Source organism: Lepisosteus oculatus, chromosome 7 (assembly GCF_040954835.1).
Source record: "Lepisosteus oculatus isolate fLepOcu1 chromosome 7, fLepOcu1.hap2, whole genome shotgun sequence".
NCBI lineage: Eukaryota > Metazoa > Chordata > Actinopteri > Semionotiformes > Lepisosteidae > Lepisosteus > Lepisosteus oculatus.
Genome location: NC_090702.1, coordinates 55,955,556 through 55,972,511, shown reverse-complemented (window position 1 = coordinate 55,972,511; position 16,956 = coordinate 55,955,556). Strand labels below are relative to the sequence as shown.

General features: G+C 47.9%; 1 protein-coding gene across 8 annotated transcripts in view; it reads left to right on the top strand.

Annotated features, from left to right (window-relative positions):
* LOC102686883 (fatty acyl-CoA reductase 1) overlaps positions 1 to 16,956 on the top strand; it is an 84,191-nt gene that overhangs the window by 30,047 nt on the left and 37,188 nt on the right. For 7 of the 8 annotated variants that reach the window (XM_069192864.1, XM_069192859.1, XM_069192862.1 and 4 more), the window contains one exon: positions 5,046 to 5,283. In XM_069192864.1, coding sequence (XP_069048965.1) covers positions 5,074 to 5,283 — 210 coding nt within the window. In that variant the 5' untranslated portion in view covers positions 5,046 to 5,073. Of the gene's footprint in view, positions 1 to 5,045; positions 5,284 to 16,629; positions 16,799 to 16,956 lie in introns of those variants that run through there. The other variant, XM_069192861.1, reaches the window with a different exon arrangement.

The window sequence follows — 16,956 nt, the reverse complement described above, 5'->3', positions numbered from 1 at the left end:
GCATACCTCTGCTTTGTGCAGCAACCTGAAACTTTCAGGTACCATAAATAATATTATTGCTAAACATATGCCATTCTAATCTGCAAGCGACCAGAATATAGAATACGAATTTTTGTATAAAAATGCATTAAGTCCTGTTCTACACCTGCATGCTTTGGAAGCACTGGCCTACCTGTATACAAAATATACAAAATGCTTTTAAATCTAGCATTACCACACACATTATATATATAAAAAGTATTGATCTAGGACACACAGAGTATCGGGTGCAAACCAGGGACAAGTTGAGCAGAATGGACGGATAGGAAGAGCCTTGTTTCCTGACCCTTGCCAGACCACGCAGCATAGTGCCAGCAGCTCCTGCACTACAGAGCGTGCTGGGGACTAGCTCAGGCACAAGGCTTGATGGACCTTCAGAGGATAATCGTTTTACACTTATTGTAAGTAATGCACACTAAAACCATTGAGGTGATGAGCAGTAAAAGACCCTCTTTTAGGGGGAACTTAAGCAAAAAATATTTGCAAAACAGAGTTGGTCAGCAGTCGGACAGAATGAGAAAAAACGAGTGCAAGGCATCCTCTGTGCTCCAGTAACACGGATTTGAGGCTGCCGGAAGACTGCTCTGTGGAGTCAGTGTTAATAAGATAAGACGCGTGTGAGTTAATTATACTGTGCAAGATGGGGTTTCAGGAGACTGAAGACAGCTGCTCTGAATCTCAAGGTTGTCTGTGTTCCAAGGTCCCCTGGTAGATCCATGTCACAAGTGACCCAAATATTGTTGCTCTCTTTTTGACCTATTTACAAATCTGTGCACTATCGGCTAATGCTGTTATCTGGGCAGTGAGGGAAAAGGACGTATTAAAATCTGCAGTTAAGACAGGGGTCCAATACAAACCCTGGATATTTCTGCAGAATGATCTCATATTCTTTTTTTTTTAATTTATTCTATTTTTTCTCAGGCGGGTACATTAATCTGGTGTCCGACTCCCGCTGTAATCTGTGCCCAGGAAAGCCCAGATTCCATGCACAGACCTCTCTCTGACACTGCTTGTTTAGGAATCTGAATGTTTCAGGCCTGAAAATAATTCCAGCTATTGTTTATTTTAATTCTGCAGCTGTAAAAAGGAACTCAAGACACCACCTCACCTAAATCATTTTAGCTGTCGCCTTAATGTCCCTTGTTTTGTCCAAACGCTGTGATAGCAAGACTATTGTTTTTGTGTGTAGGCATAGAGTGGTCGAGTTTTCTCGTACAGAGAAATAACACGAACACAATAACACTGGCAGCCTTGACTTAAAGATAAGACACAGCAGACACAAGCACAGTGGTATCCAGTCTTTGTGCTTCTTGCAGGGTTTGACATAGACGATTGCGCTCAAGGCTGATTATAAGTCTATTATCGCTGCTATGTTATGAAATTGTGTTCTGTGTTGCTTGTTTTGCTGGGGCAGTGCTGACCTCAGTGTGTGCAGTGGAACAAGTCGCTGATAGTTCAACAGATGTAAGGCTGTTTACGAAAGATGTCTCCTTTAATTCTGTGGATGATACTGTAGGTGTGCTTTTGATAATTTGTGAAAAAACAGAGAAAGTACAAGACTCGAGGCATCCTGTTGGGTTTCTCGGAAATTCTCCCGGCTGAGTATTTCAGACTAAATATGTGCGGGACAGGTCACGAGATCACGAGAAAGAGGATCACACTTCCTGTTGTCAAAATGATCATTTTATAGAGAAGAACAACAATACAAGGCGAGAAAGCAAATTATCGGAAATGCTGGCACCAGGACAGGGCTGTAATACATGTGATAAGATCCTAGATATTCCAGCTGGTTTCCACACCAGGATAGCAGACATCCCAGATTTGAGCAGTTGATTTCTGGGAGGGTAAGGGGGGGTCGTCCTTTCCGTGAAAACTTGCGGACCCCCTTGAAAACAAATCACAGCTACTGTATATAATCGAATAATTAGCTGATAGATACTATAATAAGATACTATAATATATTTGAAATACACTATAGATAGCTCACCAGTCCAGTTGAATAATCTCACTTTCTTTTCAAACCTCCGTTTGTACAGAAATGCGGCTCTGTACATATTATATATTATATCATTGAATAATTCGGACCGGGGGTGTCGCCAACAGAACAATTTGGGAGCGGGAGGTGATTTCCGGGAGATTACGGATCACTTGCGGGAGTCAGGGAGGAGTGAGCTCTTCTTACAGGTTGAAAGTAATCAATAGGCACTGGAATGTGCTGAGCCTGATTCTTCAAGTGGAGATTAGTATGAAATGAAGTGATCATTTGAGTATATTCCTGGATGCAGTATTGACAGCCTCTGAGAGGCAAGAAGCACTGACCTTACGTTAATGTTTTCCTTTGTTGGTATCATTAAGTGCCTCCTATAAGGCCTGGGAGCCTGGCCATCACTGCCCCAGACACAATTGGATTAATTGCTCTGAGTAAAGCCCAGGCACAGCACAGTCCATTGCGTTCTGGCCATTAGCGAACAGATTGATACCATTAAAATCCGATAAAAACATAAAATAAAATAAAAATTCGAAGGCTGTAAATCTGAACGTGTAGGCACCTCCTGCACCTCCCAGGCAGGCTGCTGCAGGGCCTCGTGGGCCAGCGTGTCAGAGCTGGTTATTCCTGGGAAGCAGTTTTCCAGCGGGAGTGGGGAATTCCTGGGGAACGGGGCAGAGGAAGCGATGGGGCTCCCCGGAGCCGTGCGGTGCAGTGCGGTGGTCAGGGCGTGGGCCACAGGGGAGAGGAGCCCACCCGTGAGACACCCTTGGGGGCTCTCCTGCCCCTTTCTTTCTCGGACCTGGTCACGCCCCCCACACGGTGGTGGAACAGGGGGAACTCTGAAACGCTCGACGCCTCCCCTGCAGTGATTTCAGTTTCAGTTTGTTCTGGTTTGGCACGGTCGTTTCGGGATTTCCCTGATTCATTTTACTACACCCAGCTTAACCCTGCGGTGCCTTTTCGCTCCTCAGCTCCAGCTCTGTCACTTGCAGGTATTTACTTGATCATAAATACATAAGTCTCCGGGTTTGTACTCAAAAGGTTGTGGATTCAAATTCTGAAAGAGATGCGGTTTTTGTGCCCTTGAGTGTGGTGGCTCCTGCAGATGGCTTCAGCAAATATAAGCAGCTTTTAGTGACCAAATAAATATTAACATTCTGCTTTCGCATTGATGTAGCAGCTGGCCAGTTCCAAGCAATTTCAAAGTCCTGCTCTGAAACTGTTCTATTGTCTAGCTGAAAGGGTTTTTTTTCCCACATCCAAGGGTAGAGCAGATGAGATTGCCATAATTAGGAATTTGAACTTGGCTGATTGGGTTTTAATTGCATTTTAGTCGTCGTTTAACATTCTCTTGCCCGGAGGTCTGTGAGCGCTGTCCATCCATTGCCATACGCCTGTGAGGCCAGGAGCGTCTGGGCCTGTCTGCCTGCCTGCCAGAATCTCAACAGGGCTTGGAGCAGTCTGCTGAAAGACTCCCGAGAAGGTTCTCCTTAACATAATGGGGTTATTCCCAAACACAGAGCTTCTAAAAGCTGTTCTCTATACAGCAAGGCTCAGGGTAATTGTTCACATTTGCAGAACTGTGGCACTGCAGTTCTTTAAGTGTAGCAGTTATTTTAACTGGACCCTTAATGACATGTTTTCAGTGAATAACCACACGTCTGTGTTTAACATGATTAAGGCAAGTGAAAACTCTTAACTCTCTTAGTTTGAGAGCTAAAAAAGGATTACTCTATGAGTGTTGCTGCACAGTCACTGGTATAGAAGTGTGTTCAGGTTAGGAGAGCTGTACGATTGCTCTTGTATTTCTGGGGTCATGTGTGTGTTCAGGTTAGGAGAGCTGTGCAATTGCTCGTGCAGTGCTGGGGTCCTGTGTGTGTTCAGGTTAGGAGAGCTGTGCGATTGCTCTTGTATTTCTGTGGTCCTGTGTGTGTTCAGGTTAGAAGAGCTGAATGATTGCTCTTGTATTTCTGGGGTCCTGTGTGTGTTCAAGTTAGGAGAGCTGTATGATTGCTCTTCCAGTGTTGGGGTCCTGTGTGTGTTCAGGTTAGGAGAGCTGTATGATTGCTCTTGCTTGCAGAAAAGCAGAGCCCTTCTCTCTGTGTACGCACAGTGCTGTGCTTCACCCCTCTGAACAATCTGCCCAACCATGTTGTTCAAGTCGGTATCCTGGTTCCCTTCAAGAAACAGCTGGCTTAGATCCTGGGATGAATTAAGGACACACTACCAGACAGGCAAGATGGGTCAAAAAGCCTCTCGTTTGTAATCAAAGGCAGGTGCGCCCTATCCTACCCTTTGAAAGAGTCATTTCTTCACCCAAAGAGTTGTGGGAGAATGGGGGGATGGAATCCTGGATTCTTGCGAGAAATGGCTGGATGAGATCTTGGGGTCAAGTAGCTGCTAGCTGCCAGCTGGGCTGTGTGGGCCTGTTGCTCTCCTGTTGTCAGTGTAACAGGAGCCGATCCGGGCTCCCGTGAAGCGTAGTTCAGGTCCCTATGCAGACGGTATAATCCGGAAGTAAGTAGAGAAGGACAACAGGGAAAAGACGTAGAGGATCAGGACGGGTTGACAGACAGGGGGGCGTGACGACTGTGATCCGGTCCAAACAGTCCAAGGGGGAATCCGGGGCACGGTCCACGGTCCAGGAACCGGGAGATCCAACCGAGACGAGACAAGCAAGGTTAAAATCCGGACCGGGATCCAGAGCAGGGACAGGGTCAGGGAATAAAACCAGGGTAACGAGACCAGGTGCTCCGAGCCCCGGACTCAGACGGTCAGGATGCCGTGATGAAGCCTGTGCCTTCTGGTCACTCCAGGACCCGCTGGTAGGCGGGCTTCTGGGCGTCCCTCTCCCAATGCTGAGCCAGGAAAAGTGGGAGCGGCGGGCTTAAATAAGGAGACAGAACAGGGGGCAGGTGCACATAATCAACTAAAATACGAAAGGGTTGGAGCGCCCTTAAGTGCAGGGATTACAATGGTGACAGTTGGTAACCTCTCCTGTGTTGCTTGTGCACAGGGGCTCTTGGGAGCAGGCCGGGATCAGGATGACGGAGAGACAGAGCGGCATGACGTCCATCGCGGACTACTATGCAGGCAAGAACGTGCTCATCACGGGGGCCACGGGCTTCATGGGCAAGGTGCTGGTGGAGAAGCTCCTGCGCTCCTGCCCTGAGGTGAGGGCCATCTACATCCTGGTGCGGCCCAAGGCTGGCCAGTCCATGCAGGAGAGGGTCCAGGACATGCTGAAGAGCAAGGTAAGAGACCCGGTCCAGAAATCCCGCTCTCTGCCGGCCCAGTCCGACCGGTTCCAGGAGTTCACTCCCGTGTAATAAAGATGTGCGGAATCTGGTACTGAATTAAATACAGGCCAAAAAAAAATGACAAAAACATCAATTAATTCCTGGCTAGTTTTCTGTGATTCGCAGGTTCCCTAAATGTACTGTTTGATACTGAAATAACATACATAAGGAGGCATTTTTTGCAATAAATGTAACAATATAAATCTAATTTGTTTGCGGCTGGCGACATTTGCTTTCATTTTGCAGAATTAGTCAGAAGTTTTGGGAAATCCAATTTACCTTCCAGTTTTTCTGTGGATACCCCCGGACCAAGATGATCTAATATTATCTTAATCCGAAGGGCAAACGTGTGGATTCCATTCTCTTCTTGTTTTAAACAGAGCAGAGTACCCTGAGGTACAGTATTTGGACATGTGTTGTACTACATCAAAAGGTGTGCTTTTTGGTGTCAAGGTGGAAACAAGCAGGACTTTGCAGAAAGGAGCAAAGCAGATCTGATTTTTTGTAGTTTTTCAGCTTTAAAACATTTATGCTAAGCGGACATGAACATTGTCACAGGAAGAGGCTCACTCAGCCTTTTAGCAGATTTTGTAAATGTATGGAGATGTGTGGCTTTGCGTTTTCATGCTGTGGCACAAATGAGTGAAATAAGGAGGGATTCCCACCAAAGGAAAGGTCTGGTCACAGGGTAGCGGTCAGTCCTTGAGGGACTCTGAGGGCAGAGGTGCTCCTGTCTTCAACACAGGCACACACTGGGGGCCTGGTTTCCAGGAAAGTGACTCAGTCATTGTTTGTTGTTCATTGGTCGTTTATTGTCATGAGCAATTCCACATTTCAGCCAACCTCCTGATTTATTTGACAGGCCTCACTGACCGTACTGACTTCTCATGTAGCCCGAAGTCAGGTAGCCCTCTCCGTGACCCCAGTGGATGCTTTCATGGGTTTGGTTCTGAAAAGGATCCTTTTGCGGAAAATAAAAGGTGAACAATCTGTGAAAGAAGGGCTGCGACAAACCTTACAGTTTCGATGGGAGATGTGGCCTGTTTCAGTGATGCCACCTCTCTCTCAAGGCTTAATCCCCGGCCTTGTGTGACTCCTACAGCAGGCCTGTGTATAAATAGCCTCTGGAATCGCGACCTGAGGAGGCGGTGTGAGGTCAGGTCGCAGCTCGCGGCCCGCGGTCTGCACTGGGGGGACGCTGGCACACTGAGCCGAGCTGAGCAGGGCAGGGCCGCGGAGTGGCAGCGGCTGACCTGCTTTAAAGAGGCATCCTTTAAGAAGCCTCTTTTGAGAAGCCACTTTTAAAGGCGCTATATAAAATAAAGTTTATTATTATTATTATTATTATTATCCTTACCCAGGCAGGGGTCACAGAAGGCTTTTCAAGTGCCTTATGTTGTTTCCATGGTTTTGTTTGGGAATTTAAGGAAAAATTCACACATGCTGTGAAAAGCCATGAAAACCTGCCGTGCGGAATAAAGTCCGAGCTGGACTGAGATATATACGATGAAAGATGCAGTTCTTAAATGAAAAATGGAGAAAAAGATTGCCATAAATGTGTCTTGGACTCAGGACCTTAAGTGCATAGAAAAAGGGCTGCAGATTTATAATGCACCTGGTACAAGTTTCTGTTGTAATCGTGCTCCATATCCCACCATCCATATGAAAACAGCTCAGATACGCCACAAACTCCAGCGCAATTTGCTTGATCGATATGTTAAAAATCACGTTAGCTGCAGCACAAGAATGCTGTCCCTAATTTTTGTAACAGTGGTTCATGTTATATTGTCAACTTCTAGTTTTGAAAGTCCAGCATGGGAGAAACACAAACAAGCAGCAAAACCTGCAGGCTGACTTTAGACTGAGTGATATCAGAGACATCTCTCTCGGCTCTGCTGGTAGTTTGTAAACAGTTTTCTCTGAAAGAGTGGAAGTCTTTGGAATGAATGCAGGCAGGAAGTATTCTGTGCACCTGACTCCCATCTCCATCTCTAATAATAATAATAATAACATTCCTCACACTTACATACAGCTTCTCTGGACACTCCACTCAAAGTGCTTTACAGGTAATGAGGATCCCCTCCACCACCACCAGTGTGCAGCCCCACCTGGATGATGCACCAGTACACTCCCCACACACCAGCTCTCAGTGGGGAGGAGAACAGAGTGTTGAAGCCAGTTCAGAGATGGGGATTATTAGGAGGCCATGATTGGTGAAGGCCAATGGGAAATTTGGCCAGGTTGCCAGGGTTACAACCCTACTCTTTTCGAGAAACACCCTGGGATTTTTAATGACCACAGAGAGTCAGGACCTCAGCTTTACGTCTCAACCGAAGGACAGCGCCTTTTTACAGTATAGTGTCCCTGTCACTGTACTGGGGCATTAGGACTGACATAGACCACAGGGTGAGCGCCCCCTGCTGGCCCCACTAACACCTCTTCCATCAGCAGCCTCAGGTTTCCCAGGAGGTCTCCTGTCCAGGTACTGACCAGGCTCACACCTGCTGGGCTTCAGTGGGCTGCCAGTGGTGAGGTGCAGGGTGATATACAGTAGCTGCAGGAGAGGTGAGCCTCTGCAGACTATTCTCTGAGCGTAGACACTTCCTGTGCCACACCTAAAACAGAAAAAGACGCAGGGATCAATGCAACCAAATACTGAACACAACAGATTATAAACCAGATGTGCTCCGCCTGTACCGGCCTTGCAGCCGAGGCAAAAATGTTTGACTCTGCAGTAAAAAAATACATCATGATTCGACTGAAAGATTTCCATGCCTAACACGTTATTAGGCACACAAGTGAATTTCAGCATTGTCTGGTAATGTGGGCGTGCATTCCTGGCAGCTGTGCTAGCGAATTTGTGGACGGTTTTGGAATATTGATGATCTTACACCCATCCCAGCAGCGCTGCACCCTTGGGCAGCCTGGTGCACGCATCACACATAGACAAAGGTCTTCAGGTCAGGCAACCAAGACAAACAGGGGAGCTCTACATGCAGACAGAGTTTAAAAAGGAAACAGCGGGCAGATCAGGTGCGAAATGTACCTGCATCTTTGACATTTCGACAACGCCAGAGTTTTTGTGGTGCTTGAAGTGGGTCCCCCCCTTAATGTGCAGCACAGTGAGATCCTTTGGGATGAAATGTGCTCTGCAAATGCAATGAATGATTGTGAAAAAAGAGGCAAATGTTGTATGAAATTTAGAGTGGAGGATTTTATTTAGAAACACTTCAGAAAGTCCAGTGTGAAAGCGTTTGTCTTCTTCTTACAGGTTGGACAAAATCTGTTTTAGCAGAACTTTCACAGCAGTTTGCACTTTGTCAGCCTGAACACTAGAGGGTGTACCACATGAGGAGCCCAGGCATGGTTCCCCCTTACCTCAGGGTACACGCAGGGCCCCCTGGGGGCTGGACTGAGCCTCAGTGGTCAGTACAGCAGGGAGAGGCCTGTACAGCGGTTTGTAACAGATGCACACGTCTCGATGACGGGCTGAGTTGGCGGGGCTGACACCTGCTCAGCGCCAGAGCGCTTCGTCATCTGAGTCTTCCACTGGGCACAGCAACAGTCCAGCAGGTCACGGACACCAGGAAATCACCTGGAGTACCAGGAACGGACAGAATAACCCCTGCCTCCACATTTTTGTCAGGGAAATCTGGACTCTTAGCCGCCTAGCTCCTGCCTCAAAGAGAGGTGCCTCCTAAATGAAAACATAAGAAAGTGTCTCCAGACATCTTCCTCCTGATCAGAACTCTTTCACAGGGCAGCAGCAGGAGCAGCAGCCCTGCTCTCCTCTCACAGGGCTTGCCATCCCAGTGATTATGAAGCAAGGCCCCTGAACCGTCCTCTAGGTGAGACCCGTTGCCATTCACGTGCCATGTGGAGCTTTTCTGTGTCATGTGACCTCTGCTGTCCAGCAGGGCCCCTAGTTCATGGCTGACTTGCTCCTGTCCGCACTGCACTGTGGGCCAGCTGGTGCCACTCCAGTCCTCCGTTCTGGGGGCGCCGTGGGGCTCCTGCTGACCTCGGACTCGCCGCGGCCGCGGGGAGCGTTCTGGGATGGCCGAGCGCACAGCGAGAGTGCTGAGGAACGGGGGGGGGGGGCAGCTCTGTGGGCGGACAGCGAAAGGAAACAGTTTCGGGGTTTGTGCTGACGGGCAGCTCGGAGGAGGTAATGAGGTGTCACCCCAGGGCTGCCAGACAGCAGCAATCAGAGGAGGCAGGCAGGCCCTGCATTTTGATCACATCTCTGCCCCTTCTGTCAAACCGAAAGCGGAGCTGAGATTTTCTTTAGTTTGTATAAAGCAGCACTCCAGCCCTGGTCCAGACAGCTGCAGGAGCTTCTGGTATTCCAATTCCTCTTGGATCAGGTGTTGGCTTTATTATCCGAGATTAATGTACAGTAATTCTCAGACTCTGAATGAAGATCCTGAGGGACTGGGGGTCACCAGGAACCGGACTGGACACTACAGGTATAGATTATGCTAAAATCGTCTGATTCGTCCCAAGTGCAGGAGGTATTTTTTCAGTTATTTTTAACTGAAACCTCAGCTCCTGTTAGTCTTTTGTCCAGCAAGATCACAAGAAGTGTACCTGAAGAACAGATCTTCTTTTTCATTTTAGCTGGAAATGAAATCTTCAGTTTCTGAAACCTGCTCCTTAGCAACACCTTCAGGCACTGTGACTTAAATATTAGGGCTTAATTAATGATTGTGACTTTAATATTAGATATTAAATATTACTGAATGCACAGAAACTAAAAGCAAACTTCCACCATGACAATCAAACACAGGTGCAAAGCACTTCGTTCACAAGATTTTTTTTTAACTGTGGTCTGCACTGACCAGATAGCTCAAATTGTTTGGGCGCTTTACAATTCCGCACTTGGAGAGAAGACCTGTTTCTCTACTAATGCTGTTTCAGGTTTACAGCCCTCTCGGGCCACAAGATCAGTGCTGCAAGCCAGCAGCGTAATAATATTTTAACTCTGGCACTTTTCACAGTATAGGGTCACTTAGGAGTGGACACACAGGCTAAACTGGAGCTGGTCCAGTGGACACCCAGGTTATACTGGAGCCAGACCAGTGGACACTCGAACTATACTGAAGCCAGACCAGCAAACAACCAGGTTATACTTGCAGACCAGTGGACAACTGTCCTATACTGGATCCTGACCAGCAGACAACCTTGCTATACTGGACCCAGACCAGTGGACTCCTAGGCTATACTAGCCCTGCACCAGTGGACAGCTGGGCTTAGCTGGGTGTTAAATATGCGGCTGTGCCTGGGGCTGTATTGAAAGATGAGGCAGAATACCCTCCCTCTTCCTGCTGCTCGGTTTCAGTTCGATAATGGTACACCGCAAGACAGGAAAGGAGTGCTAACCTCTCCTTCTGTTCAAGGGGCCCGAGCTTCCAGAAATCTACATCATGTGTCAGTTGTAGGCCTAGCAGGTGAAAGCTGCTGTCTGAGCTCCTTCTTCAGCATCTCATGTTAATTTCAGTTTTCTAACGATGAGGCCTAAATCCTTCTGAAACTCCAGATGTAGCAGGAAGGGGAGCTGTGAGTTTGTCAAGCTGGGCCGATTAAAGGTTTTAGATTTAAATTTTCAATCCCATGCTTCCTTATGGTGACAGGGCACCCTGTATTTAAGGGGAAGCTGTCCTTTGGGTGGGATGTTAAACCAAACTCCAGGTCCTAATTCCTTGGTCATTACAAATCCCAGGACACTGTTTGTAAGAGGAGAGGTGTTAACCCTGTTATCCTGTCTAAATTCCACATTGGGCTTCTAAAATTTGGCCCCTCTTAATAATCCCAAATTCTCTCTCTATTTAATTGCTGAAGAAATTTCTCACTCCCCCCCCTGTTGTGGTGTGTAGTGGGGCTGCTGCTGCCCAATGACTGCTGGCTGTCAACCTGATGGAGCTGCACTATGATGGTGGATGAGCCGAGTTCCCACCTATATGTAAAGTTCTTTATGATACTTTGGGATGATAAATGTGCTATAAATGCATACGACTATAGTAGCAGTTAAACAGGTATCTTAGGAAAGGATCTTAGGATTTTACGGAACAAGTATAAAGACAGGCTGCTCGTAGTGCTGGGGCCCTGGATCCACTTTCAGACCTGTCTGTGAGGAGCTCGTATGTTCCCCCTGTGTTCACGTGGGCTTCCTCGGGTTGCCCCGGTTACCTCCCTTGGTGCAAGGACACGCTGACAGGCTAAGTGGCTTCTGTGAAAATCACCGGTGTGAGTGTGTGCCTCTGTGTGCCGGCGATGGACCAGCGCTCCGTCCAGGGGGCACCCTGCCTGTGCCCGCTGTTTGCCAGGACAGGCTCTGGCTCTCCCGCCATGGGTTTATAGGTAGAAAAATGGATGGAAAAAAGCATAAAGACTTACTGTAGGGCCAGAAAAAATGTGCTGGAGGTATATTTGTGTTCCTACCCAGCTCAACTTTCAGTAACAGTTACAGGGCCTATAATATATACACACCCTTTCCAGAGTAACACATTTCGTGGCCTGACAGCCTGATCTCATCCAGTCGATGATCTGGGGAATGACTTGGAAGGTCGCTGTCGGTCAAGTGTCCCATCGCAGTGTGACTGAGCCAGAACCGTTCTGTGGGCAAACACGGCCAAATCTAGACGTGCTGCTGTACATTAGCACTGACCTTTCCACCAGGTTCTTACTCACAGTGAGACCACTTATCCACCCCAGTTTTCTGGGTAATTATTTCCCAGAATGTTATTTCTTGTTTTTCTCTTGGAGGAGTTGTCAGTAAAGTCACTAGGGACTTGTGAGAAAAGGTAGTAGCTGAGAGAGTAGGTGTCCAAAATCCTAGGAGCAAAAGGCAGTATGCGTGGTCGGTGTAGACAGGCTTGGTCGGGATTCTGGAGGGTCAGATCGAGAGTATACTAATCCAAAAGATGCCGGGCAGAGACGAAGTCGAAGCCGGAGACAGAGCTGTGTCGGGTATCCAAAAGGCAGGTCAGAAAGGTATCCAAATCCAATAACCGCTAGACAGAAACCAAGACGTAGCCGAAGACGAAACGGGGCCGGAATCCAGAAGTCTGATCAGTAAGGTACGCGCACAAGAGAAAGGCTAAATTCGATCTCAACAGTGAGCGAGGACTGAGAGGAGTGAGAGGGTATAAATGGAAAAAAGGGCGTGAGCAGAGCTGATCCCGTCCGAGGGTGTCCAGTGTGCCTTTATAGGACCTGCCCACCTGGGGCTCCTTGGCTGGAGACCAGGACAGCAGGTCAGACTACTTCTACCAGGGCTCCGCCTCCACACTGGCCACGCCCCCTGCGTCAAGCCACGCCTTCTAGTAATCTGGCCATTTCCCCTCAGAGCGCGTGGGCTGAACTTCGAACAAGCAGGGGCTCTCGCCACTAGACCCACACAGCAACCTGTTATTAAGAGCGGTGGATTTTATCTGACACCTTACTCTGAGCAGAAACAAGATAGCCCCTGCATGTAAGCAATAGGGATTAGCCTGTGATTCTGACAATCCAAGCCAGGCGCCTTAGTAATTGTTTCTCAGAAAAGAGCTTAACGTAGTACAGAAGGTGTTCCTGGAGGTTTTCATTTCTTCACATGGAGCAGCTTGTCTGTACTTGCTTCAGCTTTAATTAATGATATGGGGGGGGGCTCGCTTCTCCCCCAAGATAATTACTGTAAACCCGAGCCCGGCCAGAGCTCGGAGTGCGTTTATATCTTTGTACCTGCCTGTACAGCCCTGAGAAGGTGCCAGCCCTTCTCTGCGAGGTGTGGAGCCCTCATGTAAAGCTGTACATGTAGGAACTCCCTGGCCTGGGACTGCGATGTTACTGAGGGGCAGGAGTAGATTCAGTTTCCCTGTGGAATCCAGTCAATTTGCGCGGAGTGCAGGCTGTATAGACCGGGCCTGAAGCAGCGCCGGGCCTGCGGCAGTGAATAATTGATGGGGTATCAGGATGTGGGTCTTTTCACAGGCCAGCGTGATCCTGATTGATTGTTTCCTGACAGGGGCAGGCTCTACAGCCAGGGCTTCCCTGCGGAGCAGTGTCCACTGCCCCAGAGAGGCCTGGCATTTCTTCGGATTCGGCCTCTCAGTGCTGTCCTCGCTGTGGACGTTCTCATCAGAGGAGCTGCTAGTGTCCAGTCCACCAGGATTAGTTTGCTTTTGTGGATGGGAGCGGTTACACTCCTTTTTGCTTTTACCTGTGATCTTTAAATTGAAGCGGATCCTTCTTAATGACTCTCTGGTGCTGTGCTGCCGAGACACTCACGGTGTCCTGCCCGTGTGGAGGAAACTGTCTCCTCACAGACTCCTCCATTGTTCGTGCAAGTATCTTTTTATAAAATAAATGCCTTTATTTTTCCTTGTTTTTCTCCCAGATACAGTATGAATGTCTGGTTGAATGAGTGTGGTTGCAGAGACAGTTTTATGTGCTGATTTCACTGTCAGCCAGTGTTGCAGCAGACCCCTCTCTTTGTACAGAATGTCTCCCAGTACAAGCGATGGAGAGTCGCTGTGGGTATGCCACAAATATCAGCCCAGCGACGAGCTGTTTGAGACAACTTGCTCTCCCTGAGACACACAGACAGGGAGAGAAGCTTGGGGTCAGAGCGAAGGGTCAGCCATTTAGATGGCGCCCCTGGAGCAGTTGGGGCGAAGGGCCTTGCTCAGGGGCCCAACAGAGTAGGATTCCTCTGCCGGCTGCGGGATACAAACCGGCAACCTTCCAGATCCTGAGCCACAGAGCCACCACACCGACTTCAGGATGAAGGAATGATGTTGTTTTTGGATTGTTTGGTTTATCTGACACAGCTGGTGAGAACTGGGCTTTGGCGCTGCTGTGAGAAAGTTGACAGAACCAGCACCTTCAAGTGCTGTCAGCTGACCAGGGCTTTCAGAGGTTAGTCTTAATTCTGTGCATTGCCTCACTCTGCTGAAAAGAAGAAGTGGCTTTTGGTCCAGAAAGAGAGTTTATTTTCTACAAAGGTATTACTGTTTCTGCCTGTAATGGATGAGGTCAGGGTTTTGATAAGAACTCTTGATAAGAGCTTTTTCTATTTCATAGGCAGAGAGCAGGACTGGTGCGTGATGAGGGTACTAAGCGGCCTGTGCTCTGAGCTGGTCCACACAGACCTCTGCTGCTGAGCTGCTCCCTCTCTCTTGAGAAGAGAATCCCTGTGGTCTCTCTAAATCTCACCCTGGCACCGCTGGTGCTGCAGCCCGTACCTGAGAGACCGCGCCTGTTTGGAGTGATGAGCCTCAGTGGCAATGGGCTTTTCTGTCAGGCAGTATTGGAAAATACTGGAGCTTTTTTCTCATTTCTCACAATTGCATGGTTTCTCTCGTTCTCTGCTCTCAGTTAGAACTCTGGTTTAGCACAGCCAAATGTGTTTCAGGTGCAGTAGCACCTCTCAAAAGCCAGCACACCATGCAACAGGAATAAATATATACAGTATACTCAGACAGTAGGGAGGCATGCAGTGCACCTGCAGTGACTGCTAAGAAAGGCATTACTGTTTCATTATCTCTCTGGTGTCTTAACAAGCAAAAGAGGTGAGAATGCTCTCTCTGTGCAGGGACTGACTGCCTGAACACCAAGAACAGGCAGTAGATTTGCTGTACCAGAGAAGGCACTGTAAAACTCACCAGTTTAGTGTGTGCATTTTGAAACAGATGCCAATAGTTTTTGTGTTTTGGGACAAAAGCGGAAGTTTACACGATTCCCATTTCCATGTGGGAAGATCTTACAATAAACTTGAACGTCTTACCTTTGAGCACAGTTAGTCTGCCGTCCAGCAGGCGCTGCTATAAAGTGCATGAACCATCTGAAATGAGCTGTATTTGCTTTAATACATTTTTGGATCTATAGTAACACCTGCAGAAGGGTTTGCGTAAATATTGGAAAAACTGTCTATCTTTACAGATCGCAGTTCTGCTAGGGTGGCGTTTTAGTTTCCCATTTATCCAAAAGGCGAGAGCGGCAATTTGTATGTTCTGTCAAATCTAAATGTGCAGAACTGCAGAGGAAAGGTGCTCCTGCCGTGGGATGGGCAGAGCACCAGCATATTCAATCTGTTGGGTTTTCTGGCGATGGGAATGCAGGCCTCATTTCATTCAGAGTGTACCTCCCAAGAGGAGGTAGAAGGTATGTTTTGCATGTAATTAGGCTGCAAATTGACGCCTGTTTGTGTAACAAATTAGCACATTAGATGTCTCCACTAAAATGAGTAATTGAGCTGCTACCAAGAACACCACTCGTGCTCTGTGGGGGGCTGTTTCTTCATAATGACCCTCCTGCAGAGCCCTTCTGCGCGGGGCCTGTGTCAAGGCCTGCACTCTGCTGCTCACCTCCCACCTGCGTCTCGGGCGCTCAGAAAACACACTGAACAGGACAGTCCCGCTGCGCCACACCCAGCTTGAGCCTGAACTGCAGAACTGTAGAACTGTGAAGTGCTCTTAACCTTTTGAAGTCTTCAGAACTGCCGCTACCTCTTGCGGATTGCACAGAGAGCGTGAGCCCAGGCAGTGGATAATTCCTAATAATTATAATTACTAATAATTCGTTATAATTATTCATAATTATAATAAATATTATAATCACATATATTGTTATGTATTATAATATACATAACATATTATATAATATATATTATTATAATTGATTATTATAATAATGTTATAATTATTATTAATTATAATTAATCATTGTAATTCGTAAGAATTATAATTCCGATAATATTCTGGAGCGTGGCTTGTGTTTCCCAGCTCACCAGTTTGTGTTCCCACATTATTCCTTTGTGTTGTGGACCTTCATCTTCCCTGGGCTCTCACCACCTCTCCACACCTATCGGCCCCTGAACGAAAGCCACGCGGTTCTGGCGCTTTAGCAAATGGTACGAGCGATCATCAGTCCAAGCAAGACTGTTTCAGCGTTCCTCCACACCCCAACTCCCGGGAGTCCGACAGCACGGGCCACTTGCGGCTGAAATCATTTCTTTGGCCGATTTACAAAACCTGGGGTGGGCAAGCGAGCAGGGGAAGGAACCGCAGAGAAAAGCGCTTGCAGGGAGGCAGCAATCCCAGCCTCAGCGTGAACAGGGCTTTCGGCACTTTGCCAGCCTAGTTGGAGCTGCTAGGAGAGGTGGAAGATACAGATCTCTCTACACTAGCTGGCTTCTTTCAAGGAAGGCTGAACGAGATCAACTAACTACCAAACGGGCGAGATGGGTCAAATGGTCTCCTCTCGTTTGTCACCTTGCTTGTGTTCTTACTCCTCTAGATGGGTTTTGTTTCCAGTGGAGCTCAGGCCAGCAGGTGCTGGTTGCTTCATGGCAGGCCAAAGCAGCCGAGAGCTGAGCACCGAGCGGCACCAGCAGTCTGGGTCAAAGGGCACATCGGCGAGCGTGAGAACGCAAGCCATCCCTCTGCTGCAGGAGCACCCCAGACAGCCCCTACAGAGTTTCTATTTGGTGGTAAATATTTACAATATGAACACCTCCACTTGGGACTCTGTCATCTTGTCATTCTCTCCATTTGCGTTCTGTGGATGCGTAGGAAAAAAAGACTGAAATTATCTCAAGAGCATAATGCAAAATGCCATTTAATATCAAACAAACGTGTACTGTCTTGT